A 27,718-nucleotide genomic window follows, 5' to 3' on the forward strand; every position below is an offset into this window, starting at 1 on the left:
GAATCCAAACAACAAGTATGCCCAGCGAGCATTGACGCTGCTTGAGCACTGGGAAGGCACCGAAGGAAGAGGAATGCCAAAGGTTTCTATAGATATTTTTCCTCTTCCCATATTGCCAGAGGGCTAGAGATGATGTGAAATACGGTCCCATGGTCACGAGGGTCTCTGCCGCGGTGAAATTCATGATATTACTCTATCTCCGACATCCAAATATGTGTGCCGAAGAAAGATCACCTCACATCCCCCCGCCAAACAACCCGCTTCACACCCTCCGACATGGTTGGTTGGTGAAAGATAATTTCTCCCTCCGCCGAATGCATACTTCGGGGGCGTGAGAATAAAGATACTTTTGACCTATATTTGGGATCTCTCTAGGGTCCCTCGCGCGCCTGCCAGCTGAATCACGATTAGTGATCGAGGTGGAGAAGAAAAGCGAATGAACGAACGAACAGAATCGATCAGATCGAGGAAGGGCACAGGACCTCGCACTGGCACAATGGTTGATTAGACGAAACGCCATCATCCTATATGGGGAAGAAGGTTGTCGGCGGCCCTACGTTCAAGTTCACCCGGTGCTGCTCCCACGTCACCGATAGTGGCAACCTACTCGCCGAGTGAACGTTGGTGCGTCGTTTCATGCTGGTGGCTTATTTTTTTTTATCGGTCCTAATGCCCGTGTTTATGACCTATTTCGGTGAAATTGGAAGTAAGTTGGCGCTGGGCTCAATATGGCCGTCGTGTTAGATAGCGTAATCGTGCCCCCCGGGGGTGAAGTCGTTTGTGATTGTATGCTAAGCAGTGTCTTCCTGTGTTGTTTTGGCCTGCACTACTTAAAACCATCGGCTGCGAGGGAGTAACGAACTAACGATTGTTGGTGTGAAAACATCGCTCGTGATTAGTTATGCTCTCATGGGTAACGATTGTTTGATAAGTGTGTATGGTTTTGAAATTATTGGAGACATTTTAGAACATCACTAATAAACTAAGAAATCCAACTTTTCGTTAGTTATTCTATAATATGATAAGCATAGGTTTGATATGCAAGTCGAGTCAAGATGTAAGGCGATGATAGCATTCAGCCTTACATCTTGACTCGAAACGATTCGTTTTCGTTTCCCTGTTTCCTGCATACACACTGCCGTTGGGCATTTTTCATCCTTCCTTGTGGCCATCCAAAGTAGTAAATCTACTTTTCCCATTTTTCCTCGAGAGCGAAAGTTTCCGGGGACGTTACTGGCCGCGCTGCACTCCTGCAGCTCGCTCCAACAGCATCAACTGCGACTGAGGCCTGCTGGTTTCTAGATGCACGCTCACTGATGGCACAATTTTTCCCGATTTCTGTATATCCACGAAAGCGAGCGCCCAGCTCTGGAATGTGTGCACACATATTCACGTTGCGCCGCCTTTCCCAAATCGAAGCAATATTTCCGTTGCACCGTGGTGTGTGGCTCCGGTGCTGCTTCACACGGCCATATGATGTTTGTGGATGAAATTGCAAGTGAACGGAGAGAAATGGCCATGAAACCATCGCATGCCGATACCGTTCTCGTTGCATATTGCCGCTTGCACCACCGAGTCGACGTGCGTGAGTTGACAAGGTATAAAGCAATTTAATTTTTGCGCGCACACACCGTGTCGAGTAGGCGAAAGTTCACGGTCACCAGCTCATTGCGCATGCGCAAGGGTGCGCAAAGAAATAAGGGACAGCACCTTTACGGGAGTGCCCGACATCGGCCAACATGCATCTCATGCAGCAATTAGTCAGGAATTCCAGTGGAGTGGTACTTTTACCGTGGTGAAACGGTAGGAGATCAGCCGTCCGTTCACTCGCGATCGATCTTCGGTCCAATCCTCCGATCTGGCTGACAGAACCAGGGCCCAGGTTGGGCAGCCCAGATGTACCCGGTGGCGCATTCAAACGTTTGAAAAGCAAAGTGAAGTGTTTGGGTAATGAGTATGTCAGCGGGTGTCTGACATGCAAGGTGCAAATCACTCAAGCGATTCGAGAGAACGCGAGAGTCTTAGAGGAGCCTGCAGCATCGGATGGGATATAGTCAAGTCCTTGGAGTGGAGGAACCTAAGGAAGGATGAGTATATAGTCCTCGAGCTACTTGATCGACATGCTTCCTTTGTGTGCTTAGTTGACGCTAGTAATTACATGCATGTACACCCTTTACTTTGTATATTTTGTATCCGATCCTCCAGTACGTCTTTCATGAGGGCGCTTTGGTAACAACTAGTAACACCTCTCCAAGGATAGCTCACTACAAAGCCTACCGTGAAATTGTTATGATTAATGATTATTTGTGCACATATACTCTCCACTCCGCGACCAACCAGGCCCCGCTTCTTCTGGTTCTGGGGGACGCATGGTGGACACTGTTCAAAAAGGTGGTAGCAATATCGCGCTCAACATTGGTCCAGCAACACTTGTGCGAATTTAATGTAATAATAAGGATCCGGACCTGCCCATTGGCTGACGGGAAGCGTTCAGGGTGAGGATAGATCAAGGCGAACCTTAGCAGCTACCGTGGTAGGTTCGTCGGTATATGATTATCTCATTTCTGCATTACCCACACCGAGGTGGACTGGAATTGGAGTACTTCAAGTATCTGCAAACCACACCCAGCTGTAGAGAAGATTCGAACTTTGGTGCGTATGTGTTGTTACTCCACGTGAGTCGAAGCCGAAAGACATGTGAAATGTGGAACTGACAGGCTTCAGGTAAGGTAGTAATTGCACACATCTCTGAGGGAACGCCGGGTGGGGACGATACATCTAGCGAAAGTTCTGCAAGTCTTCCGTGAGCATGGAAAAGGGGTGTTTGACCATATCTAACCTCTTACTCCATCGGGAATGGTGTAATTCCAAAGGGTGGCTCGCAATGGTGCGGTGTACCGCCTACCCACCTATGTTGTGGTGATTTCATCCAATTCCCAATAATTGACCAACATGATTGAATGTACACGCCCGGGCAATCAACAGCACCACGGTGGCGCCTACCGGCAGCATACCCTCTCGGGAGTATCAGCCGGTGGCTTCCCGGTACGCGAAGGTAGACGTTTCAAGGGTGCGCATTACTCGTCATACACCGTGGCCTTCTGCCTCCTCGTGTGTCATGTGTTTATTTGGAGGCCAAGGTGGGCTCTTGTAGGACACACAGCTGATAATCAACAACTCAAGTTCACTTTCGTTTTCATCGTTCGCTTCCGAGGCGCAACTTCTGGAAAAGTGGTTGTTGATGCCGGTTTAGCGAAACATGAAATTGTTGGCCAACCCACCCATTCACCGAATACTATGCCCTCAGCCGGAGAATTGGATTTGGCATCAACGTATGCGCGTAAAGTTCCGGGCTCTGTGTGTGTCGCTTTGGAGGAGGGCAATTTTCCGTGGTTTTTTAGCAATAATCACAGCCTTCCGCGCCATGTGTACATATGCGACTTGAGCCGCTCTTCCTCTTTCTTCTACACCCGTATTGCTCACTTCCTATTTCACTCCACGGTGGGTTTTGTGGATGAAATAGAAAGTTCAATCCCTCCGAATGAATCTTTGCACGTGCGCGTTCCGGTAACGCGTATCGATGTACCCTTGCGCGCGGCCCAACTCATCTCGTTCCGGTAACAGGCTGCTGAAAGAGGGTTGGTTTTTTTGCGCAACCGGAGAAGGCGGTACGCAACGTTTCTGAGTCTCCCGTTCGATCGATTCGGGTGCAAAAATCCATTTCCACACAAGGCATCAATGGCACGGTATCAATTTGGCAAACACTGCGAAACACCCCAAAATAACCTTTGCCTCGCAGTGAAGTCGGAGCGAAGTAAAGAAATGCTGGCCGGAGAGGGCGGAACGCTTGGAAGTTGGAAGTTTAATTGATCACGACAATTAAAATCGTGCACTTTCGATTTCAACCCTCCGGCGTCTAAGACTTTTCGCTTGCGAACGCTATGGTTTCGCGAATGGGATGACCGTTGGGCGTAAGGTTCGGTAGGTGGGCGGGCTGGTATGTTCTTTCCCAGGCCGCTCGAATGTGAGGTAACCGGGTACGGCGAGTTTTTCGCCCGGCAAGATAAACGGTACAAAGTATTACCATTTCAAAACGGTCGCGCGTGCCCCCGAAAACCTGATGCCGCCGATTGATGACCACTGGCGCAGGCGTCAAGACCGACCCGAGCCGAAGCCTCGCGTTTATAGACACCGGTCCATGCTCTTTTATGCAAAGAAATTCCAGAATTATGTTTGCAAAACTGACAAACTGGCGGCTTCCGCCGAAAGGGCTGACCCGACGTTTGTGGGCCAATATTATTGATCCAGTGGGAACCATTTTTCTTCCCCGGCGCTGCTGCCGGTAACTAAGTTTCTCACGGCTGACCCGGTCGGAAGGTTTTCTTTCGGTCCAACGGCGGTACACCTTCTCTAAGTGTCGCTAAACATGCATCTTCCGCCGGGCGGTAGGCGGCCTCCTTCTTTTGGGGTTCGAGCCTGTTCGGTTTGTGAGTTTAGAATCTGCACGAAGGGAGGATGGGACGGCTAGCACGGCGTCGTCGTTGGAGGTTGCGCGGGGTCGAAGCAGCAGTGCCTTGCGAGGAACCGGGCAGTTTTCTCCGTCACGCGCGCGAGCCGGAAAAGTGCTGTAGGCAACACGATTTTTCAGCACTTTCGGCGAACCAATACCGTGTAGGACACAACGCTGCCTTGCGGTTCGAAGCTCTTCGATGTAACAAGATTTGAAACTGTCAAGCGCCTGACAGCGTGAATGACGAAAGGGAGATACCGGACAGCCTGAAGCAAGCTGCTGCTGCTGCTTCTATGCGGGGACTTGCGGTTAGTGTTGTGTAGTGAGCAGATGAGCTACCTGAGCCGCTCTGCTCACCTCACTGAGCAGAGAGCTACCTCTCTGAAACAAAAACTGAGGTGGCTCACCAACTGAGCTTGCTCACCAACTGAGGTGGCTCACCTACTGAGGTGGCTCACCTACTGAGGTGGCTCACCTACTGAGGTGGCTCACCTACTGAGGTGGCTCACCTACTGAGGTGGCTCACCTACTGGTGGCTCATCAAACTCAGTTGTGCGGTGGCTCAGTAAACTCAGTTGTGCTGGTGGCTCAGCAAACTCAATTGTGCGGTGGCTCATCAAACTCAATTGGGTAAAAGAGTAAATGAGGCCCCGGCCGCCATGTTTTCGATCGTGGCTACACCTCTTGTGGACGTTTAAACTGAATGTATGCAATTGGTGATACATTAATTCGTTAAATTCAACCTACGAGTATTTGAACCGTAGTGTGTACCGTTAATTTCGGCTACGCAATCAACCTAGGGGTGCGGTATGAGGGGGGCCCACGGGCCCCCCTTATTTCTCAAAACTATAACAAACTCTCTTTTTCGGTAGACCTAGCGCAGTCCGCTCGCTTCGCTCGCTGCGGGCGCGCCGCCGTTTCCAAATCATTTCTTCGGCTAAACTCATTGTTTCATGCTGTCCAGCATGTGTGGTATAGTTTACTTACTAGTAACTCAACATGTAAAAGTATATTAACCCGCATTCAACCTCCACTGCGTGATTAGTTTAAACCGTTATGGTCTTTTAAGCGAACCGTTAGCGTTCAAAAATTCGAAACGAATGCATGTGTCGCGCTTTGCATAGCTTCAGGCGCTTAATGTGAACCAGCAGGAAGAGGAGAATCTAGCCCGGGGCCTCATTTACTCTTTTACCCTCAATTGTACTGGTGGCTCTTTAAACTCATTTGTACCGGTGGCTCAGTAAACACAGTATGTTTTATGTCAATGAACCGACAATTGAGTAACATTGTAAAACTGATAAGTTAGATGGTCAAACATGTTCGTTTAATGCGGTTGGTAACACGTTAACCGCCATGTCAGTCCCTGGGGACTGACCGTTTCCGTTGGGTGAAGTTTTCGTTCACGCCACGTAGGTCCCTTGGGACTGACAAATCTATAAGTCGTGGCGGTCGATCAGTGTCGGTCCGTCAGTGTCGGTCCGCCAGTGTCGGTCCGCCAGTCTTAGGCAAAGTTGAAGGGTAAGACTTTCCCCTTCGTGTCCTCCTTCTTGTCTCTCCTTAGTTTTTGCAGGCCGTTTGCTCTGAGCGAGGCGCGGATATCGCGGCGCGTTTGGGTTATGTTTCTTTTATTTTTATTCTCTTTGTCGCACTTGTACGGATTGCATGCGCGTATGTGTGATTGTGCATGGGTCTATTGGACCAGTTAGTTTTTTTGGGTTATGTTTTTTTTTTGTTTTTATTCTCTTCGTCGCACTGGTACGCATTGCGTGCGCGTATGTGTGATTGTTTACGGGTTTATTGGAACGTTTGTACCAGCTTTGTTTCTATAAACTGCGGTTACTTTTTCGTCTCGTTTGCGTTTGAAGCTTATTCGTGTTATTGCTTTTTTTTAATATATTTGTGCAGCAGAAGCATGTAGCGGAAAGCATGAAAGTAAAAATAAGGATGTTTTATATTAATGATTTGGCTCTAATTAACGTCGCTACACATCTGTACGGATTTTTACGAAAAATAATCAATAAGGTCCGAGGCATGTAAAATTACACTGGGCCCAAAGTTAATCCGGACGCTCAAAAATGAGCATGCGTCCGACTTTGTGCTCGATTTTAGAGTACTTAGAACTGATAATAATGATGTTTGTTCATTGCATCTTCTTGGTGCACCTTGCTACGAAGTACGTGCAAAAAAAGGTTTAAAAAATCCTCCAAAAGCGGCACTATAAACAATAGAGTGGAAAAGGTCAGAATGTTGACGGCCAAACGTAAAGTCGGATAGTTTGATTTCATCGTATTTTTGTTAGCTAAAGTGGTATGTAAGTAAGGTTCGATTCATGATATTTGTTATCATCGATTCAGACAACTCTTGCGCATCGTTAGAAGCTTCCGGATGATTCGATTTCGATTATTGAAGTTTTCGTTGAAATATGCGTCACACAACTTTGCTGGAACGAAAAATCATCATTTATCTATCATAACGAATCTATCATAACTATCATGGAAAAAGTTTTCAAACATATGGAATTAGCCTTACATTAGCAAACTATCAGTTTTAGACATCATTAAATAGTATAAAACTTCAAAAAGTATCGCAAAATCTCCGAAGAACTGCTCTTTTTTTGTGCTGCTAATCTGATCCAATCAAAAACAACAACTTTTACACAACAAATTCAATTGAAGGAGAAAAAACCTACATTCCGAATTACAAACAATTCCATTCACAAGCAGATCAAATCGACAAGCAAGTCGACAAAATGCTGAAAGACAACATTGTAGAACATTCTGTCTCAGTATACAACTCACCAATTCTTAAGGTACCGAAGAAATCAGATGAAGGAAACAAAAAATTGAAATAAGTTGTAGATTTTCGACAGTTAAACAAGAAAATCGTGACTGACAAATTTCCATTATGAAGGCTTAACAGAATTTTAGATCAATTAGGAAGAGCCAAGTACTTCAGTATTTTAGACTTTATGTCAGGCTTCCATCAGATCTCTCTCGACAAAGACTCGCGAAGATATACAGCGTTCTCAACTCCTTCAGGCTATTACCAATTCACAAGAATGCCATTTGGACGAAACATTAGCCCCAACAGCTTCCAAAGAATGATGGCAATACCCATGGCCGGGTTGACACCTGAACTCGTATTTGTATATATAGACGATATAATTGTTATTGGATGCAGTGCACAGCATCATTTCAGTAGCCTAGTATTTTGTAGATTAAGAAAATATAATCTTAAACTTAACCCCAGTAAATGTAAATTTTTCAAATCAGTCGTAACTAATTTAGGGCATAAGATAACAGATAAAGGTGTTTTTCCTGACGAATTGAAATTCGATTAAGTAAAGAATTTCCCAACACCTACAAACGGAAACGAAATCGGACGGATGTTCATTTTTGAGCGTCCGGATTAACTTTGGGCCCAGTGTAATTTTACATGCCTCGGACCTTATTGATTATTTTTCGTAAAAATCCGTACAGATGTGTAGCGACGTTAATTAGAGCCAAATCATTAATATAAAACATCCTTATTTTTACTGTCATGCTTTCCGCTACATGCTTCTGCTGCACAAATATATTAAAAAATAGCAATAACACGAATAAGCTTCAAACGCAAACGAGACGAAAAAGTAACCGCAGTTTATAGAAACAAAGCTGGTACAAACGTTCCAATAAACCCGTAAACAATCACACATACGCTCACGCAATGCGTACCAGTGCGAAGAAGAGAATAAAAACAAAAAAAAACATAACCCAAAAAAACTAACGGGTCCAATAGACCCATGCACAATCACACATACGCGCATGCAATCCGTACAAGTGCGACAAAGAGAATAAAAATAAAAGAAACATAACCCAAACGAGCCGTGATATCCGCGCCTCGCTCAGAGCAAACGGCCTGCAAAAACTAAGGAGAGACAAGAAGGAGGACACGAAGGGGAAAGTCTTACCCTTCAACTTTGCCTAAGACCGACACTGGCGGACCGACAATGGCGGACCGACACTGGCGGACCGACACTGGCGGACCGACACTGGCGGACCGACACTGGCGGACCGACACTGGCGGACCGACACTGGCGGACCGACACTGGCGGACCGACACTGGCGGACCGACACTGGCGGACCGACACTGGCGGACCGACACTGGCGGACAGACACTGGCGGACCGACACTGGCGGACCGACACTGGTGGACCGACACTGGCGGACCGACACTGGCGGGCCGACACTAATCGACCGCCACGACTCATAGATTTGTCAGTCCCAAGGAACCTACGTGGCGTGAACGAAAAGTTCACCCAACGGAAACGGTCAGTACCCAGGGACTGACATGGCGGTTAACGTGTTACCAACCGCATTAAACGAACATGTTTGACCATCTAACTTATCAGTTTTACAATGTTACTCAATTGTCGGTTCATGGACATAAAACATACTGTGTTTACTGAGCCACCGGTACAAATGAGTTTGAAGAGCCACCAGTACAATTGAGTTTGATGAGCCACCGCACAATTGAGTTTGCTGAGCCACCAGCACAACTGAGTTTACTGAGCCACCGCACAACTGAGTTTGATGAGCCACCAGTAGGTGAGCCACCTCAGTAGGTGAGCCACCTCAGTAGGTGAGCCACCTCAGTAGGTGAGCCACCTCAATAGGTGAGCCACCTCAGTTGGTGAGCCACCTCAGTAACAACAGCTCAGCTCAGTAGCAAGCTGAGCAGCTGAGCTAGGTGGCTCGCTCTGCTCATCTAATTGAGCGAGCAGGCTCTGCTCTGCTCAATGAAAAGAGCTACTTGACACAACACTACTTGCGGTGCTTTTGGGTTTTGCGTCAATTTTGCGAAAGTATTTGCTTTGCCAAACACGCAACGCGGTCCGATCGATGCGGGACTGCTTTTGTTTGTCCAGTTTTTGTATGTCGCCTAGGGAGGAAAGCGAAGTAGATCAATCGAGCTGTATTATGAATTTGAATAGGAAGGAATTTCTTATTTTGATCAGCGCCAATTAAATATGGAAGTCCATACATTTGTATGGCACGGTATTATTAACCCCAAAATATTTGTTTCTGGTTACAACATTTACTGGTTTACCGATTTTACAAGTGGTATAGTTTTGTTCGTCGAGTATTTTGTCAAAGGCGTATATCCCTAATTTATGTTATAATTTTATAAAGTTAGCTACATTTACTTACATCTTATGGTTTGCTTTTTCAAGCGTGTCTACATACTTAGAACAATTTTAAAATGCATTGATGTATGTCTCTATTTCTTCAGATTTTAGTCTATTGATGGACATTTATAAAATACTAAGATATTTATTTTCATTCTGCTTTTATTTGTACGCTATTTTCTCGACAACTAGTCATTTACTTAACCACAACATCCTAAATTAGTGTTTGGAAAAGCCGCGCAAACAAAAACATCATCGAATGTCCCATGGAGCTCTGATTGATGCGCTATTTATCATGTTCCAGAAATAGCCGTATCTACTTAGTAGGGCAGGAACGTCTCCAAAATACATTGGAGAACGCAACTGGTACTACCGACCGAAACTTATCGAAAGACGCTGCCCTCTCTTGCTGGCAACAGGAGGAAGTGTTTGTGTCGGATGGTAAAGGGAGAGCGTTTATTTCTGGATCTCTTCATGCGTTCACCCCTGCGCAGCGGAACGTACCCGATGTTCGACCAATGTTCGATTAGCTGCGGGGACACAAATTTATTTTTAATACCGAGGGCTAATTCCGAAAGCCAACAAACAAGCTGTTTCGTGTCCGAAAATAGTCCTACGGGGCGACGTTGGACTCAAAAAAATGCCTCGGAGTCGTTTGAACTAGTTTTCCCGCGGGAGAGATGTTCGTTAGGGATAAGTAGTAAAAGTAGCGTTTTGGAATGCTTCAGTTCGAAGTGCGGTTATGTTTTGTGGGGCTCAAGAAACTATGATAACTATATTTTTTGGCCATTCATCATATTGATAACAAATGCGCTAAGGTAGAGGTGATTTGTTTTATTCGTCTTGTGTCGTGATAGCGATCAAAGTGCGGGTGCCGTCATTAAGCAGCAAAAATGATGGATTGCCGTCAAGGTTCCCGGATGTTCACTGGACGGCATTTCCTGGCATTTATCGTAAGATTTAAGCCAGTCCATTTCATTCGCAATGTTTAATGCCTAAAAATGGGTTTAAAAGATGTTGATGAAACCTTTTTTTCAGACAACTGCCCGATCGTCGCTCGGTCGGAAATGTTGACACCGCGGCATGGGCTCGGCCAAAACCATTGGATGATGAATTCATTTCGTGATCAACAGCTTCATGATTCACGCCGTGTGCGGAGGGTTTCGTTGCTAGACAACCGTTTGGCGCCAGTGATCACACCGAGCTTGGCTGGGTTGTTGGCCAACCCAGGCGCTCGGGTCGCGCTACCAGCTGTGACCTTTGGAGAGCAAAACGTGGAGGAAGTGGTCTCCACTCCCTAAGCCAGCCAGTGGGAGTCCAGGTTCAGTTTTTCAGTTGCGAAAGCTGGCGCCAAAATTGTCACCACGGCGATTTAAGCCCTTTGATAAGGTTGCAGCTCCTGTGGATGTAGGGATCCGTCGGTATCAGCGCGCTTCTCCTTCATCCCGACGTTGGTTCCCTGTGCCTTGCTCCATCGAGGAATCGAGTGACACGAAGTAACACCGCCTCGTTAACCGGTTGCAATTGCATCGGAAAACAGCGGCATAAACAATACTTCTTTCCCAGGGACTCCCCCGTTAGACGGTGGTCCACCTTCATCTGCCCTCGGGAGATGCAACGCGGAGACCCGGGTCACGTTCGAACCCCACTCTCGTCAGGAGTTTCCACGATCGTGTGCGCGAGTGCGGGAAAGTGGTTGTGGAAATTTATGCATTTCGGCTGTCGCCACAACTGTCCACAACAGTCGCCCGTGCAGCACTTTGTTTGCTCAAGTACCGGCTCTGGCACGTCATCCCTGGAGCTGCGAGGAGGAAGCTGCCGGAGCGAACGATCGTCCGGTTATGCTCGCCCTCGGCCACAGCGTCCAGCTCCCTCCTTTCACTACGCCGATGTCACTGTGTCGCCGTATTCGCCCAAACGCGACTTATCGTTCTTTGTGTTATGCAATTTGTCCCGCCTTACATTTCCTTCCTCTTTCCTTTGCTGGCCGAAAAGGGAAAAACGTTCCTCTCCCCCCAGGGATCACCATGGAGGCCCGGGAAATGTGGCCACTCTTTCTTCTGCGCCTCCACATGCAGCGCATTTGCAATTAAATAGCAAATTCGTGCTGCAATACCTGTTCATTACCCGGAATGAAACATTGTGTTTCTGCCTTGTCTTGTCTTGTCCGCGTATCGGGTGGGATGAGCCGGTACGAACCTGTGGCGTGGCGTGGATCTAATGATCGCTTTGAACTGCTACCGGCACACGCGGATGCTCCCGGAGCAGCAGCAGTTCGGGAGGAGAGTCAATGGTCAAGCCCGGGTTGTGGCCAATGTGCACGATCCAGGTGTGGGCAGCCGAGGAGCACCTACCGGGATAAGCCACAGCGAAGTCCGCAAGGAAGTCGTGCAGGGAATAATCATGGCGCGACGTGGGATTATTTAACTTCTTTCGGGACTCTTGATGAGTGAACTTTTCGAGAATGGTCTGTGCGGCGATTGAAAGTATTCTCCTCCGCTCCGCTGTTGTGTCATACATCTGCGTAATTAATTCTACTCTGTTCCTTTGCTCAACAAACACTGTTCATCCTGTGGTAATGAAAGTCACTGACCACTTTAGCCGTGTTTATTTTGGAAGTGATTAATGCCAAAGTACATCCAGATTGGATCGCTTAGCACCCTCTGAGAGTCGCTCCGAGCTTCCACTAGACCTCTGTTTTAAAGCAAAGATGGTTTGTTTTGCGCAAAGTTTTGTTGCGGCATACTTCTATCCTGCGCACAACGATTACTCCACAGCATCCAGTTTGTCTTTAAGAAGTTTGTTTAGGCACATGGACGTGGTACGTGGTCTAGGGAACACTTTAATAGCTTCGGCATGAATCATTCCCCCCATATGTGGTACGATTTGGTTAGGTTCTTTCCTACCTGGCGCCTTCTCTTTTCGTTCCCGCCGATCGAGTTGGTAGAACGTTTTCCGTGTGGTGTGTTGTGCAAAATTGATTCTTTGGCATGAGATGCAAAGACGAGGCAACGGGATAGGACCAGCGCGGGATTTGATCATTCGAGCGCACCATGTCCATTCGTCTGTTGTTCTCCATCGAAAAGCTCAATGAACTCCGGTTACGTGTTCTCTCGCCCGGACTTTCCTGGAGCTCGTATGGCGCAGATCTATTTGGAAGCACATAAAATTGTTATTTCGTTTCGATCCAGCGCGTTGTTCCGTGGGTCCATTTCGTTGTTTTCCCCCTTCCGCTCTCTTTTCCACTTTTCGGCCGGTTCATCAGTCGGACTTTGCAGTTGACTTTGAGGAAATGGAAAATGAATGGTTCTGGTGCCGCTCAGCTTTCCTTCTACGTAATTATCCATTCCGTCAGCAGTATTTTCCCCATCACCTTCTCCTTTGCTTTTTACTTCGCGTGCCTTAACACTATCCGGGAAAGCTAATGGACTTTCGGAGATTCGGAGTGGAGGGCGCCAGATAATTGCAGGCTGTAGGTGTTCTGGGTGTTTGTTTGTTTGTTCTTTGGGAGAATCATCGAATCATTTCCGTAACGCAACTAAAACTGGCAGAGGAAGACGGCGTAGGAAATTCGTAAATAGATGCCTCCATCGTATTTAAATCTTAAATGTGGTTTCATGCAGGATGTCATAAATCTTCTTTTCGCACAATTTACGACATACTTTGTTTCCAACCTACGCGTTTTCTTACTCCATTCGTTTGATTCGCGTGGTGATGTTACAAAACCGCTTTTCAGTTGGTTGGTGTCCTTTTGAAGGTACGTTCTAGGGACTTTCGTGAACATCATACTCAGATATTCATAATTGTCAAACGCTTCGAAGATTCTGAAATTGAATTATTAATCGCTGTAGATTAAGAAATTGTGAGCATTTTTCGGTTCAGTTCCGGTTCGTGGTAATTTCACAGCTAAGCCTTCATATTAAATTGGCGTAAAATCGATGGCGATCGAACTAATTAACTTGTTTACAATGTCTTGACTTACCCTAAATACTTTCCGGGTTCGTCATCTGCCCACTAACAGAGGACACATTTGTTCAATGCACATGGAATGTCAATCAATAATCGTTTCGGCAAAACAAAAATGACATCCAAATTCACCAGCGCCATATTCTATTTGCTTTCCGGACAAAGTGATTCGATAAAAAAATAAAAGACCTAGATAACAAGGAGAAGAGTGCAAATCACGACACGAAACCATGTTTTAGATATACTTCCCCCACGTACACGTGGTGATAAGAGCGGAACGCAGCTAGAAACAGTTACTGGAATTTCCCATCCCAGTTAGTTGAAGCGGGAGGGATGTGGGAAATGTTATCGTTTACGTGAAAGACTGAGGAGAACTCGAATTACAGAAACGCATATTGCGAGATAGCGGTGGTCACACTTGATCGACCACAAACAGTTCCGCCATCGGGTCTGTCTGTTTCGGGAAGTCTACCAGATGGGGCGTATATCTGCTGTTTGTTATCAAAGTTCTGACCAAGTTGGCCAAGTTTTCTGACGGTTTGTTTGTGTGCTTTGGAGCGGCACTGTCGAACGAATCCCGATTTGGCGCACACAATCGATCAACAATCGGTTGCGTTTGGTGGACCTAGCCTGGAAGTCGGTGGACCTTCGAAATGACAGCCTGTCATTAGGCCTCAGTTAATGTGTGCGTGTGTGCCGTGCACAGTGCACACGCGACGCGCGCGCCCCGATATCGATTGATTGACACAACTGGAGCTCTGTCCTGCGAGGAAGATGACGATTGTTTGCCCCGTTTAGGTCTGTTTATCGACTGTACCGTCGCCTGTTGTGGTCATCAAATGACAGTAAATGTCAATGTCAACCCGACCGCTGGCCAGTCGTGTGCCTGTGTGGCCTATAACTGAGGTGGGTTTATTTTTGGGTAAGGGTTGGGGATGCCTTTAACACCCGCAACCGACCACGGGGCAGTACGCACCGCACTCTCCAGCATCGTTAGCAAGCATGACGCGCCATGTTGCGCCGTGCAAACGGAAGAGTCAGGTCGGGCCACGAGTCGGCCGGCACGCAAATTGTGGGACGCACCCGGCGTGACATTTGTGAACTCACGATTTCTTCGGGTGGTCGGGATAATCGATTACTCGGGCTCCGCGTCCGTCCCGGTTCTGGTAGAGCACGGCGGGCCATCTGTCACTTGGAATCTGGTCGAAATACTTTTGCCCCACAGACCTAGACAATGCGTCCCGGTGACCCATAGAGAGAAGGCTTAGGTTGGAGGGACCTTTTTTCCTATGTGTGTCACAACGAACGAATCCCGTCAGGTTCTATGTAGTTAGCGTACCAAGCTCTCCAATCATCAGTGCGGACCAAAGTTCGGCGTAATTGAGTGCGGGGAAAAATATCTATTGCTCGGAGCTATATCGTTCCGAAATTATGGTGTCTCGGGAAATACGGCGACAGCAGAACAAAAAAAAAAGCAAAAACAAGCGACACTCGCGATACGATCATAAATTATCACGATCGAGCAGCCGTGAGCTTATTGTTCATCGGGACCGTCGTGTGCCGTACCACCGCCACGTTCCTGCCCGTACGTACCGGTTTGAGGTGCGCAATATCTCCCACATTGAGTTCTATCTTGAGCACAAAGTGTAGGTACCGAAAAATGGAGGATCGGATAATTCTCGCTGGGCAAAAAATAAATAAACCCAAAACTGTCCCAAAAGAAGGCGGTTGGTATCTCAATGTGGAAGCAAAGAAATATGACCAGAACGGGGTTTAAAGGAAAGGCAAAATTGAGCCCAAGATTTTGGCATTACACCACTTAGTCGGCGGAAAGTGTACGGTTCGTGCCGATCGCACGGGGCCGGGGACACGATTTACCCGGTGCTTGAGCAGCGCGCCTGCAAGCATTGAAATTATGAGTCGGATCGCTGGTTCTAGTTAGAGCGCTCTCTGTTTTTCCCCCTATTTCGCATGTACAAATTGTAAAAGGGCACCATTTGGCGGCGGTCCTGCCGCGGAGGTCGGTCTGGTTTAAATAAATTTATTTATTAAACCGTCCCGCACGGTCTGGCGCTAACCTTATGACCTTTTGTGTGCTGAACGCTAACGATCGATCGATCGGTTTTGCTGCTTAACCCCGATTTAGTCGCCGCTTGGTCGCTTGAGTAATCGATAGCTCAATTGGGAAATGGGCCGTATGAGGAAACGGCGGCTGTGTTGATGATGGATCACGTCGACTCCCCGACAGGGGACCGGCGCTGGGTCACCAGGTATTAATTTCTGATACCATTCCACCTCCACTGCAGGGATACGTTCGAGTAGTGACACCTAATCCTGGTAGTGACACCAAAGTTTCGCGTGTACTACACCCCGGTTGGCCTCCTGGTGGGTGCGTGTGCCAATATCTTTGAGCCACTTCGCAGCATGGTGAAATTCGTAATACAACACTCTCTTTCGACGGTGTCGTTGTGTACGCTGATACACTCTCCATTTCTCCATTTCCATCCACCATGGATGGGTTTGCGAAATAGTTCCGTTGCAGGAAAACTTACGCTTTTCTTCAGTGGCCCTGTCGAGTTCCGCGAGCCACTCGTGTAGGGTTAATGGTCGTCGTATGTCACTGACCACGGGCGGGGAGGAGGCATCGTTTGAACTCCAAAACGACGACGACAACGACTACCAAGCGAGCAGGCATGTAAGAAGTGCGCATCCAATTACGAACGTACGGTCTGTTTGTTGTACCTTCATGGACGCAAGAGTTTGTCACGGTGCGCCATTCACCTTCCCAGCGAGCGGCCCGGGTTTTGTCAGGAAGCCCAAAAGGAAGAGAAGGTGCACACACAGCGGTGTGACGTTCCTTCTGCGAAACCATGCCACCATGTGGAGAAGGTGGTTGGGTGAACCTTTTCCTTCCTGTGTGTATGGCTTGTTTTTTACAGTGGCGACCTCTGCTACTTACACCCGTTTTATCCTCGTTGGACACTGTTAATGCTCCATCAAAGCCGGAGTCAGAGTTCCCCATCAACGCACAAGATTTATGCCGCTGAAATGTATCCTGGACAATCGCGAATAAATTGTATGAAGTTTCGTGGAATTGCTTTGTTTTGGCAACTTGTCCTCTCGTAGCTGGAGTTCGCCTTCATTTCTGGAGTTGGTTGGAGCACAACACCATTTCCGAGTACTCCGCGCTGAACTCCGCAAGTGGATAGTACTCAATCCTGGTTTTGGTCGGTGGAGGGTTGTGAAAGTTGGCTGCAAACTGGCCGCGTGCTGGACTAACCAAGAAGCCTCTCCTCTCGGTTACACGCTGGTCAAAGGCCAACCTCATCCATTCATTCCACCCATGGACACATACAAACACCCGGTTCGAATGGCGACAGACAGGGGTTGGCAATCGGACCGATAGATCGACGAAGCGATAGAGTGCGCGATAGATTGATACATCCGATAGATATGCGGTGCTCGTGCGGTGAAATTGCTGAACTGTAAAAAGATCCATCAGCAAAACCAACGCTCAGGTTCGATGGTGGAAGGATCGCCACACGATGCGCCACGATGGTTGTTAGTGGCGCAACGGCGGATTCGGACCAAGACGTCGCGTGGTTGTTGTGGGCGATGGAGCAGCTGGTTTAGGAAAGGGTGCTTGCCACATTTCCTCCCCGTCCGGCTGAAGGACAAACGCTCGGGCTCACCTCTCGCGAGGTTGAAGGTGCGAGATGCTACCCGTGCCACCGGTTGCTTATCGCAATCGAAAGTGTGTGTGTTTTAGGTGGTGTATGCATGAAAGATGCGGCCATTGTTGTGAACCGGGAATTGCAGCAACGCTGAGCGGAGCAAAATTATTGGAGCGCGCAGGACGTGTCGGGCTGCCAAAAAGGAAGCGGCAGCAGGCGAAAGTGTCCGCCATGCTTTGCAAATGGCGGCGCCTGTGCCGTGCCAATTGGAGCGGTCAATTGGTGAGATGTAAATCTTTATCGCCATTGTTCAAGATTGTGTTGCAACGAAGGGTCGTTTTGGTCTGTTTCCTGGACACTCTTTTTTCGTGTGGAAGTATTTAGATGGTGTTCGTAAGGCGAACTTGTTTGCACAGTGGATTGGAGCCTCAGAATATATGTTGGAGCCTCAGAATATATGAAGTTGAGAGACGCACCCAACTGTTCTTAGTCAGTTTTCTGCTTCAGTTACATAATCGATTCTAGCTTGATCTCTGCCGATAGACACTCTGCATCAAGGGTGCTAATTGAGTCACAGAGATTTAAACCGTTAATTGGTCCACCGTGCAGCCCACTGTGGTGGTTCATTAGCGTTTAAACGCTTCGATCGTAAATCAATAAATCTTTCACATTCCACATGCGAGCCCGGGACGCAACATATCAGTGCTTCTCCGTTAAGCGGCGGAAAAGCATCTTCCGGATTGGCCAGGTTTTTCCCGGTTGGCAATCAAGTTCAATGTTGGGGCCGGTTGGCAGAAAAAAGGGCAACACTCGTCTTCATCAGGCGAGGGATTAGCTTTGCCCTGTCCAGGGTGTCGTTCGGTGCGTTGATGATGTTTCGCAGAAGCGTTTTCCCGTTTTTCGTACTGGAAAATGGAGATGTCGGTAGGCTTCTTTGATTGGATTTGAATAGCTTGGTTCCTCTACGGTATCGTGTTACCACTCTGGATAACAGTTTGAGTTGAACTTTTATAACAGTTCCATCGGAAACGCAACTGTAAATCGTTTCTAGGTCAAACATACGTGCAGTCACAAATTTGGGTTTGCTTCCGAGCCACCATTAATGTGTATTCATTTTTTCTATAATTTACCCTTTTGCTTTGGCAATAATCTTTTTCTTTCGCTCTGCCAAAGGATTATATAAAAAAGCGATCCTCTAATTTCAGAGTCGCGTAGGAAATGATCCCCAATTTGCGCTGTTCTTCCTTTATGTTTTCCCCCTCTCGTACTGTATTCTTTTGTCTTCAAAGCCCCGGCAGTCCGCCGTAAGAATTCTTGATTGCGTAATAATAGTCATCGCCTGGTGCCGCCGCAGTCTTCCGCTAGATCGTTGGATAATTTAACGTCAGCGTGTGCCGGATTTTTTTTGTTTTGTTTTCTGCCTTCGTTACTCGAGCATATGATCTTTCCGAAAAACGCCCAGTAAGACCGATCGCTCTTTTGGAACATAATGTAGAATTCACTACGCAATCGTTCATGCCTATGACTTGGAGTAAAGTAAATGCGTCATGCCAGGGAGTGGGAGTTCCCTTCGAAAAAACAATGTTGTTAAATTTTTCTACTAGGTCAGCCTGAGTTGTGAAATTGATAACGGCTGTTGACGTAGTGTATGCGTTTGGCTTTGCCGGCTTTTTAAAATAGTTTCGAGTGATTTTTCTCTACGTCACTCTCTTTTTCCCCAAAAGTGGGCTATCATCAATGAGTCGGGCATTAGTTTTCAGAGGATGAGTAGTGTTTTATGCCGATCTTGGGCTCGTTAACGGGACCAATTGAAATAGCTAGTTAACCCCAAACGCAGCATTAAAGCTTCAAAAGGTCGTACCGATGTTGGTGAACATGGGATTTGTTAATTGAGTACTTTAAGGACGGAATTTGGCCTTTAATGATAGATAGCTTAGGAGAGCAAAGTATGCACTAAACTTTTAAGATTTGTTTGGCAGTTTTCCCTAATTGATATAATTTTGTTTCTTTCCCCTTAATGTTGAAAAGATAAGTTAATGTGTTACTAGTCAAGTTTCTGCGCAAGGCCTAATTCAATCAGTCTCATTTACACTGATTTGATGATTTGATCTTAGTTACGCGATTCATTACGACACACCTTATCAACTTTATATCGCGAAAAGCGCTAGTCGGTGCTCGGAATTCCTGCGACATCTAGAATATTTCATCACGGATGTGTATGTGTCGCTGTTCAAGCTCGCCCGGCCGCTCCCCGACCGGAGAACATTCCCGGATTCAGGGCTTGGCAGTTGGCCTGGTCTGGTTCATGGCCTTCGCAGCAACCGAGGTAGAAGTCTTGCTTTATCTTTGCCTTTGATCGTGTTCATCCATCAGCCGGTAATCAGTCGTCGTCGATCGACTAGTTCGCTTCTTGTTTTACACCTTCACGGACACACGGTTCCGTCTGGCTCCGACCCAGCGTCTCTAGAGCGTTCCCCGTCCCGTTTCACGCCGCTTGCGTTGTTGATTCATTTTTCAAATTCCATCGGAAGTTAATCCATCAGAGTGCAGAACTTGTTAGACAGATCATCGCCATTCGTTGGAGGTTTGTTTTTATTTTCAGCTCGTTCCCTGACTATCAAACTAAATAAATTTCCTATCTCTTTCTTATAACCGAACGAAATGCTTCACGTGTTGTTGAAGATACGGATGCCGCCGAGAGAAGTCACCCTTGAAGATCGAAAGAATTTATTACTGTTCTTCGTTGGAAAAAAAATTATTCACTGACGCACCTTTTGACTTTCCTCGCCAACTGGTGATTAAAACTTTTCACAGAAAAAGTAGTAGTTATATCGCACATTAGCCACAAACAAGTATTCCCATGAAGATGTAAATGCATGCATAATTCACTCATGAAGGGTGTGAACACTGATCAGCTTGTGGGGATTAGAATACAAATTCCCACCTAAGTAAAACCATTTAAACAAACATTCGGGTGCTAGTTTCCACTTTCTTTCATATTCTCTTCCAGTCTCCCCCGGGGGGGTCAACGAATCGTTGCCAAATTTTCCCTGAACTGTAAACAAAAGAGATCAATCTTCACCCCGGGAGAGTGTGTGTATGTGAATTTTGTGGTGGAGGGAAGATAGGAGGAACATTAGTCATTATTAGAGTTCCTCATATTTCCCAGATGGTGGTGCATCTTTCATTCATCTATCATTGGAGCATGTTTATACTGTTGTTTTCGGTTTGTATATTGAGGAGCAGATTCTTTTCTGCTTTTGGTTTCCATCTCTAAATTGCGCTTCAATCGATGTTTTTTCTTGGTTTTGATACGCTGGTTTTAATTTCTCTTCCTCCGGACACGAGCGTGTGTGGGAATGTACGCGAAACACATAGGCGCTATTTTTAGCGCCGATTATGATGATGGAAAGGCCTAACGAAGTTTTTCACTTGGTTTTGCGCATCGCTAATGATATCGTTAAAATGCGTCTAACATAATTCGAGCCGGCACTGCTGGTGGTGTTTTTGATTTAAGTGAAAGAAGAAAAGAAACCTACGTCACATCATCGCAAAGTTGTTTGAATTAGGTTTTTTTTACTTTTCGATTCCACGAAGCACCATGAGGATGTAAAATGCTCTCTTTGGAGTGGACTCTTGTTTACGTCTGGTATGAAAGCTGGGAAGATACCGAAATGGAAACTGGTTTCTTTCAAATTATTTCAAGGTTATTCTAGAAGAGGTTAAGTGTCGATTCTATATGTTTGGATAATCTTTTTAGTTTCCAGATAATCTCATTGATATCTCCCTGCGAAACCTTCGATTTGATTGGTTGTCCAATCAGCTGGAGTGTCTAAGAGCTCTGCTAAAAACATGTGGCTCCAATTTCTCCGCCCTGGTTTCGTTCTAGTTTTACGGCCAATTTCCACTGATCAATTTCCCACGAGCAATCGGTCTAACACGGCCTAACGAAATTAAATTGCCAACAACAAACCAAACCCGCTCCCGATACGCACGGCTGGGAGTTTCGTTTCTCTACTGAACTTACTGCCGATTCGCTAACGAACGCAAAGGGAGCCAAAAGCGATACAACTTTTTTTTCGGGCACGAAGGAAACGCAAAAAGGTAGTGATATAGTTGGTAAAAAACAGAATGGAACATACTAGGCAATGCTTAACACTTTCCTTGAGCTTGCCGAAACGCTTTCTCCGCTTTGCAGTAATGTCTGTGCTCTCCCAAGTCCGGAGAGCTAGTTGGTTCTTCCTTATAATCAGTTAAACGTTTAACCGACACAGTTTTTACCCACTGACCCACCGAAGAGTTTGTTTTTCTATCGTGGCTTTTGCTCTTTTCACTAATTTACCAACTCTCCTTTCGATCTACTTCCAGATACTGCTCAAACTGGGTGTCGTCGTGTTCAAGGCCCTAGACTTCAACCTGTCATCGACCGAAGACTGCCACATTTCGCACGAGCTGGAGGAGCTGATCGACTTCATGACGTCCGAAGGTAAGCTAGAGTATGTCGCACTGTGAGTTTGTTTGTGCGTTCAGTTAATGGATGTGCCGTGATAGTTTGAAGGCTGCCGATCGACAGGATGAGTGTGAGATGCTTTCTAGATGTTTGGTAGGTCAAGATCATCGAGTCCCCTGAAGAAGACTATGAGTCAAAACTAAGGGATAAGTCATGGGTCATAACAGAGGGATGAGTATGTTTTATACTCAGGAGTTGAGAATATTCATATGCGACTCGACATGGAACCGCTCTTTGGATTGTTTTATAGAAATCTTCAGTAAGGTTTATCAATATGCTATGATATTGTTATTCTACCCGAAATTTGGAATTGAAGTTCTTGGTAATATGTTGTACGACTGGTTCAGCATACGGTATTTTAAAATCCAATTTCATATGTTCAACTTAGTCGTGAGTCGTTGGTGGAGGTCAGCAATAACGCCCGGAGGGATCTTTTCTCTAGAGCTTCGCACAACCTTCAGAAGGAAGGGCCGCTTGGGACGACGAACGAAAGGAAACTGTAACGGCAGAGTAACACATACTTACCTTACTTAATGATCAACATGAGGAAAATAATTACGGTACAGCCAAGAATGAGATTCTTCGCGGATGTTTTCTTTCCGCCCGTTCCGGAGGTTGGGTTGGGTTCGTCGCTTACCGTGCGTTAGTGTCTTGCTTGCGTGATTTCTTTGTCGTACGCGCCGTGCTTCTTCGTGATCGCTTTTCCTCTTTTGTTTCCATTGCTTTTGCGTGCGAAAATCGTGGGAAAACTTCAGCCCCGTGTATTGGTCGACGCAAGAGCTGCACACATTACTGTTGATGTCCCTCCGCGTTGTTCAGCGTTCCGAAACGCGCGTCATCGGATGTGCGAATCGGGCTAGGCCGACCCGGGGTGGGTGGCTTCGCTCAAGTGGCACGCGATTTTCATTTTTTCTTTTTCGGACCATTCCGCACATTTGTGGAGGTGTCGGTGAATGTATGATACATATTTTCCGCAGCCCATAGATAACCACCAGATTGTCCTTCACACTCGGTGACAGCTTACGGGTGCGTGTGGCGTGCTCAGCTTTGTCGTCGTGCACGCATTCGGTCTAATCTTTGCTCTCGCAGGGGTTTTGGTCGGTAAAAAACAAGGGTTTCACATACACCATATTCACAGCCCATTTTCAATTTCCGACGACAGTGAATTGGTGAACCGTGGAGCGAAAGTTTTGTTTCAAATTCATTCTTTCGGGTTTTAATTACCTTTTCCTAGCTAGCGGGAACATACACTTGCTTAATGAATTCAGCGTCTCCCGGGGTGCGTGCGACAATCGTGAGCATTTTCACGCTTTCAATTGAAGGCCTGCACCGATTAAGCATTTTGTAGCAACAGGGCCCCCACACGATGGCATTTTCTTTTTTGTAAAAAGAAACGAAAACGACCGTTCGACGTGTTTCAATGTTTTGACGCTGGCAAAGGTGTCGTGAAGATTTTCCATAATTAACATAAGTGTTGTTTGTCTTACTGCATAAAAGAAGATCGGTGGTTACCTCCCACGACGATGGCTCGGTCGTGAATTTCATTGCCAACACAAACTGGAGAAACGTTACCTTCGTGAAGGACGGTATGAAATTTTCATGGCTAGTGAAAATTTCCGCCAACATTCGTGTTTAAGGTCGGTGCTCCCAAGTAGTTGTTTATCGCATTCAAAGAACTTCGTCTAGGTTATTTTCTTAACATTTTCTTTTATGCTAGCAGCTTTCAAAACATTCAGAATAAAATAGTTTAAAATAGTTTTATTGAAGACACACCAAAATTCAGAGCTTCTGAACGTTTAAAAAATATTTCTTAACTTCTAAAGTGATCCAACTCACAGTTCCCTGCCTTGCAACGGTGTTTGGCCTAAGGCACTCGAGTAAACTCCCAATCTACCGTCATTCCCATGTCCAAAGCTATCAGGCTGTCGGTAATATAACTATGTTGTACCGCGAGCCGAATAAAACACCCTGGAAACAACACCGAAAAAAGTAGTTTACCCCTTACGGGGCGTATCGAAATTGAGATAGGAACAGACATACTAATAGCAACCCGTTGGCCTTCAAGTGGTGGCATGATACAATGTTTAGTAATGAAAAGTATATATTTTAGCAAAAGAGAACCAAATCTGAGTATCCTTGATGCTGAACCGGGGGAACATATGGAGAAGAAATTAGCTTCTCGATTCAGACTTCTGCGCTCTGGGCCGGAATTTAATTTGAAAGAACTTTACCGCCGTTCCGCCATTTGACGTGAGCGTCACATTTGACTCACAGCTTCAATATGTCGCTCGACAAACGGTAGGCCTTTCAATCGGCTCCAATAAACCTGTTCTCTGCGGATTCGATAATATAGCCATCGTTAGCGTACAACAGCACGTACTCACGAGGAAGGAATTCCATCGATGGTCACGATCTTTTGGGGCACTGGACCACTGTTCAATTGACTTTTTCTTCCTTCTTTCCTTATTTTTGTTTGTTGGGGCGCGGTCAAGTGCTCATGGCGGGATTGGGCCGCTTATCTACCGGCTTAACTATAGGGTCGATTTAAGTTGGAATAATTTCACACTTTCGAAGCGCATAATAAATGTGTGGCCTTTCGAATGCAGAGCTGGCAAACGAAAAGGAAATAAATTGACCTAACCTTCATGTGATAATGGAACCCTCAGGGTGAGATCGATATTTCAGACGTCGTGTTTCCTTATACCGTCGGTACCTTATTTGGATAATGATGTTTTTTACCTGACGTGTACGTAGCCAACATATAACTTAAACATTTTATGGCTACAGTGCGGCAGGTAAAGAATTTTGACTTTCTGATACTGATATTTTGTGATAACCTTTTGGAGGTGCTTCTATAAACACCATATTTTTACGTGTTTTTTTGATTTAAATTATTCTGCCTAATTTTTTTTATGATGGCGAATTTGCATCCTCAAGGCCAGAATAATATTAAATAAAAAGGTGTGATGAGAAATCGGCAAAAAATACATCCATATATATGGTTACCGTGCACGAATGCAAGTTATTGCATGTCGTTTGCACGCAAAAAACACCGTCTTGAGGTGCAGTACGGATTTCAACAGTGTTGCTTTAGAACAGAACCGAGGGATAAAAAAAAAAAGAAAACGCGATGTAAAAGGGTAACAATAATAAATACATCAAGCTGACTGACTGACTGACCGAGAAATAAATATGCCATTGCTTCGCGCCCGTGGCCGCCTGCAGCCGTCCAACGTTTGCTGGGGCAAGCCCATCGCTGCGTCTGCACGAAACTTTGCAGGTTGCACACTACCACCCGCCGTAAAAACACCAGTGGAGTTGGCGGAGTTGCGAGGAAAAGCGTGCGAGTATTTTCCCTCTTGGTTGTCGCTGTTCGGTGGCCCAGCGAAGAAAAGTGCGGCCGATGCAGTTTTGCCAATTTTGTAGCATTTTGCGTGACGTACGCTAGAACACACAATCGAGAAGGGTGAAACGGGTTTGGCCCACAAAGAGTTCTACTGGAAAACGAAGCTTGCAAGTAAAGCCCTGAACGTTCGTCTCACAAAGCAGCGTTGAAGTCTCCAGCCCAGCGGTGGTGACTGCAACAGTGGTCGAGGTGGGATGTGTTCGCGAGTGAAAGAAAACTGTACCCGCTGAAAGCGCCCTCCCGCTGGGGTAGTTTTTCCTTCGCTAGCCACCCCACATTCGTTCGCTTCAGATGCCGTTTTATGAATGAGTCGTTGCTGAAACTGGAATGGAAAATAAGAGACACAACTAGGTGCATGTGCAAGGCGAACTGTTTTTCGCGTGCCTAGCGCCCTGGCCCGTCTCCCATCGGTACGAGTTTTCCCAAGGGTTAGTGAACTCGCCAACCGAAGGAGAACGTGTCATACACTTCGCTCAAGCGGCCTCAATGGCAGTTTGTTTCCATGGCGCACTTCGGTGCGCTCGCGCCTGGCGGACCCAAGAATGATTCACTGGAATTTGGAGCGTGGCTTTGACGACAATTTGCATACATTGCACAACACCACCACACATTTCGCTTTGCTAAATGTTCGCCATGCTTGCGGGTGTCGGTAGAACATGAAATGAAAAGTTGTTGGATTAAAATAAAGATAGAGCGGCAGTGAGCAGGGAGAGAGAGAGATGGGGAGAGTGATCCGTACCAAGCGCCAAACGATCGAGTGTTTGTGTGTATCACACCTATGATTTATAGTTTTTGGCAGGTTCTGCTGAACAAGACAAGAACGTGTCGTGCACCGAATGATAATCGGTCTCTCGGTCGCTCGTGTGTCGCAAGATGTGGTTTCCATCTCCCAAGTGTCTTGCTTCATACTGTCAACCCAGGACTCGTCTCGTTTCTTCTCGCCACCACTAGCTCGCCTTGGCGTGGGAGGGCGATTGATTGATCATTTAATGGTTGGCTATAAAACCGGGCAGCAGGCAACACCTTAACACGATGCAACGGGCGGTGCCGGTGTTTCTGTTTTCCAGGGAGGGGTTTATTGTGGCAATCATTATTAAATTCAGCCTAGTAATTGATAGATATTGTGTGTCATGATTGCCTGGCACCTATTAAACGTAATTCCCGTCAAATAAACCAATGTAATGATTTTTATGTTATGTTATTAGATGTTTCATACTATTGATCGTGAAAACATTGTTTTCTTGCAGCTATCGTTTGTTATTCAAAATAGTTATCAAATTTAAGATTTTGTTATGTTTCAAAAGAGAGACGGCCGCAAATGTTATTTTTGAAATCCATAATAGAAATTTCTTTCAATTACCAGATAGCGTAACTTTGTAGGCGATATCATATCTTAAATGCCCTAGCTGAGTGAAAATTATCCATTAGATACGATCTTCAGCATCCGTTAGATTTTAGATAGCCCTTTATCTTTCCCCATTTTTATTCTCCCTATTTGGTGTTTCGCGTTCTGAAACGTTCTTATTTATGTATTCAATGGGTTCTATTCATCCAGAATCGCCCAAATGGGTGTTTTGAAATTCTTTTATGTTCATGCAATGTTGCTCTGGCATTTATGTAAACTTGATTTGAAATGCACTCAAGTGTACCTTTGGTCCAGCTGATGGTTGCGCTTCCAGTCGATTAGGGTGAGGTAAATAAACACTTCGTGGAACACTTTAGGAGGGAAAAATGCCAGGACAGGTTGAATAACATTATACGGCGTGTTCTAGCTTCTTGAGGGTTGTTAAAATACTCGACCCTTTGTCTATTGAAACGCGAGAAGAAAAATATTTCTGTTGTTGATTAAATATAATGCTCGCTTATTAATGCTGCTGGGCGATAGTGTGTACATTTGTCCCTCGTTAGTTGAAGGTGAGTTTCTTTGGCTGAGGGGTGGCGGTTACCGACTCTTTTTTTTTAAACCACACGCCTCCTGCTTTGCTTGGCTTTGGTTTTGGTTTTCGATCGTCCGAAACGCACGCGCTGCTCCGTACGGCGTTGGTCCTCCAGCTGTGCGGGGTTGTAACATAAATAATGCATTAGTGCTGTTAGCTCATACCCCCGATGCCCCCCCAGCTTCCATTAGACCAATTGGACTCCGCCGAAACTGCGCAGTTATGTGCTGCGATAGAGTTTGAAATGAAGAAAACGAAACAAAAAATCATCAGCTCCTTCGGAACACACTCATGGCCATCAAGAAATTTTTCGTAGCAATTTCTAATCCCCTCTGCGATGCTCACCCGCACCCCCGCAAGTGCTCGGATGAAGCAGGAAAGACCCCCAAGACTAAGGAATGTTACGCGCCCGTCGTCGTTATCTGCCCATTTTCAAATCAACGACCAACGGTCACTGGCGATAGGCAGCGTATAATATCGGCGTCGTATAGCGGGCAGCATGCGCTTCATGACACAAAATATGGGATCATTTATTAACATTATCGCCCT

The 27,718-nt window shown here is 46.2% G+C and overlaps 1 protein-coding gene across 1 annotated transcript in view; it reads left to right on the plus strand.

Moving 5' to 3' along the window:
* The window catches only part of LOC131282273 (protein spire), a 126,366-nt gene that overhangs the window by 39,346 nt on the left and 59,302 nt on the right, over positions 1–27,718 (plus strand). Inside the window, exon 3 of the mRNA XM_058311687.1 lies at positions 21,685–21,802. Coding sequence (XP_058167670.1) covers positions 21,685–21,802 — 118 coding nt within the window. The remainder of the gene's footprint in view (positions 1–21,684; positions 21,803–27,718) is intronic.

The sequence above is a fragment of the Anopheles ziemanni genome, chromosome 2, assembly GCF_943734765.1.
Source record: "Anopheles ziemanni chromosome 2, idAnoZiCoDA_A2_x.2, whole genome shotgun sequence".
Taxonomy (NCBI): domain Eukaryota; kingdom Metazoa; phylum Arthropoda; class Insecta; order Diptera; family Culicidae; genus Anopheles; species Anopheles ziemanni.